Raw genomic sequence first — 1,691 nt, forward strand, 5'->3', positions numbered from 1 at the left:
CTTACTGTTTAAATCTTGTGGCTTAGATTTTTTTCACATGTAAAATGAGGTAGTTTTATTGTTTGACATTTTCTTCACGTCTCCAATAGTATTGAAATTTGAGGAGTTGAGGGGCATCTGGGTGGCTCAGTCAGTGAAGCGTCCGGCTTCGACTCCGGTAATGATCTCACAGTTCGTGGGTTCAAGTCCTGCTTCAGATTCTGTGTCTCCCTCTCTCTCTGCCCCTCCCCTGCTCATGCTGTCTCTCTCTGTCTCTCAAAAATACATAAAAAACATTAAAAAAATTTTTTTAAAGTTTGAGGAGTTCAGTAAGTTATTGAAAAAAAACATGGTTTTTACTGAGTAAGGGTATTTATTACTTAGTAACATTGTTAGTAAGGATACTCAGTAAGGAAAAAAAACATTATTCTTTGGTTGTTGATAGATTACATCAGTGAACTCTAGTTGGTATGTGGTACGAGGAATAAACAAACCAAAAAAAATTAAATTGAGATGAAGAATTGCTCAGAGGCCAGGTGAGATTGAACGTCCGCATCCTCTCAGATCTGTCCATGCAAAGCGAGCTAACCTTTTTCAAAATTGTAAAGAGAAAGGAAAAGAATTTTATTGGAGGCCAAATTAGGACAGTTAATGGGGTTATGCAGTCTTCCCAATGAAGAGAGTGCTCCAGGAAGGAACATTGGATGTGGAGCGATAGGTGTTTTTACCTAAAGAGTTAGAAATCATCATAATGAAAGACATTCCAGAAAGTTGTGTTATATTTTTAGTATGTGCAAGATTTTACGATTTTATTTTTTTGTAACATTTATTTTTAAGAGAGAGAGACAGTGTGGGAGTGTGAGAGGGGCCAAGAGAGAGAGACAGACAGACAGACAGATAGGCAGATTCTGAAACCGGCTCCAGGCTCTGAGCTGTCAGCACAGACCCGATGCAGGGTTTGAACTCCGGAACTACGAGATCATGACCTGACCTGAAGTTGGACACCCAACCGACTGAGCCCCCCAGGCGCCCCTGTAAGACTTTAATCTTCTGGGAACTAAGGAGGGTTTCTTGTACCTTTTTTTTTTTTTTAATGAAGCAGAAGCAGACATGTAATGTTTGCTTGGTGAGAAGCAGACCCCATGCTTTGAGGTTTTGCTGAGTCATTTTGACGTTGGTAAAATGGTCATGACCTGAACTGAAACCAGGAGTCTGACGCTTAACCACCTGAGCCACCCAGGCACCCCTGGAAAAAAAAAAAAACCAGTTTAAAAGACCTGTGCTATATTCTAGAGTGGTGTTCTCAAACCTTTTGGTCTACACAGCCTGAAATAATTGAGGATTCTAAAGAATCTTTATGTAGAGTATATAAAAAATTCCAAACCCATTCTATAGTAACATAACAATTTTTATGAAAAAATACATTGTCTAGAAAAGTTTCATAAGAATGGTTTTATTTTAAATTTATAAAATTGGAGGCAACTTATTGGCTTAGTCGGTTAAGTATCTGACTTTGATTTCAGCTCAGGTCACGATCTTACAGTTCATGAGTTTGAGTCCCACATGAGGCTCCATACTGTCAGTGCAGAGCCTGCTTGGGATTCTCTTTCTCTCTTTGTCTCTCTCTCTTTCTGTGCCCTCCCCCGCTACTTCCTCTCTCTCAAAATAAATAAATAAACTTTAAAAATGTAAATTTATAAAATCAGTATTAG

The 1,691-nt window shown here is 38.7% G+C and overlaps 1 protein-coding gene across 1 annotated transcript in view; it reads right to left on the bottom strand.

The window, feature by feature from the left end:
* Positions 1–1,691, bottom strand: part of LOC115276534 (uncharacterized protein C10orf88-like) — a gene marked incomplete at its 5' end in the record, with an annotated part of 11,032 nt that overhangs the window by 1,477 nt on the left and 7,864 nt on the right. The window contains one exon of the mRNA XM_029920570.1: positions 1,090–1,101. Within this exon, the coding sequence (XP_029776430.1) occupies positions 1,090–1,101 (12 nt within the window). The remainder of the gene's footprint in view (positions 1–1,089; positions 1,102–1,691) is intronic.

The sequence above is a fragment of the Suricata suricatta genome, chromosome 2 (assembly GCF_006229205.1).
Source record: "Suricata suricatta isolate VVHF042 chromosome 2, meerkat_22Aug2017_6uvM2_HiC, whole genome shotgun sequence".
Taxonomy (NCBI): domain Eukaryota; kingdom Metazoa; phylum Chordata; class Mammalia; order Carnivora; family Herpestidae; genus Suricata; species Suricata suricatta.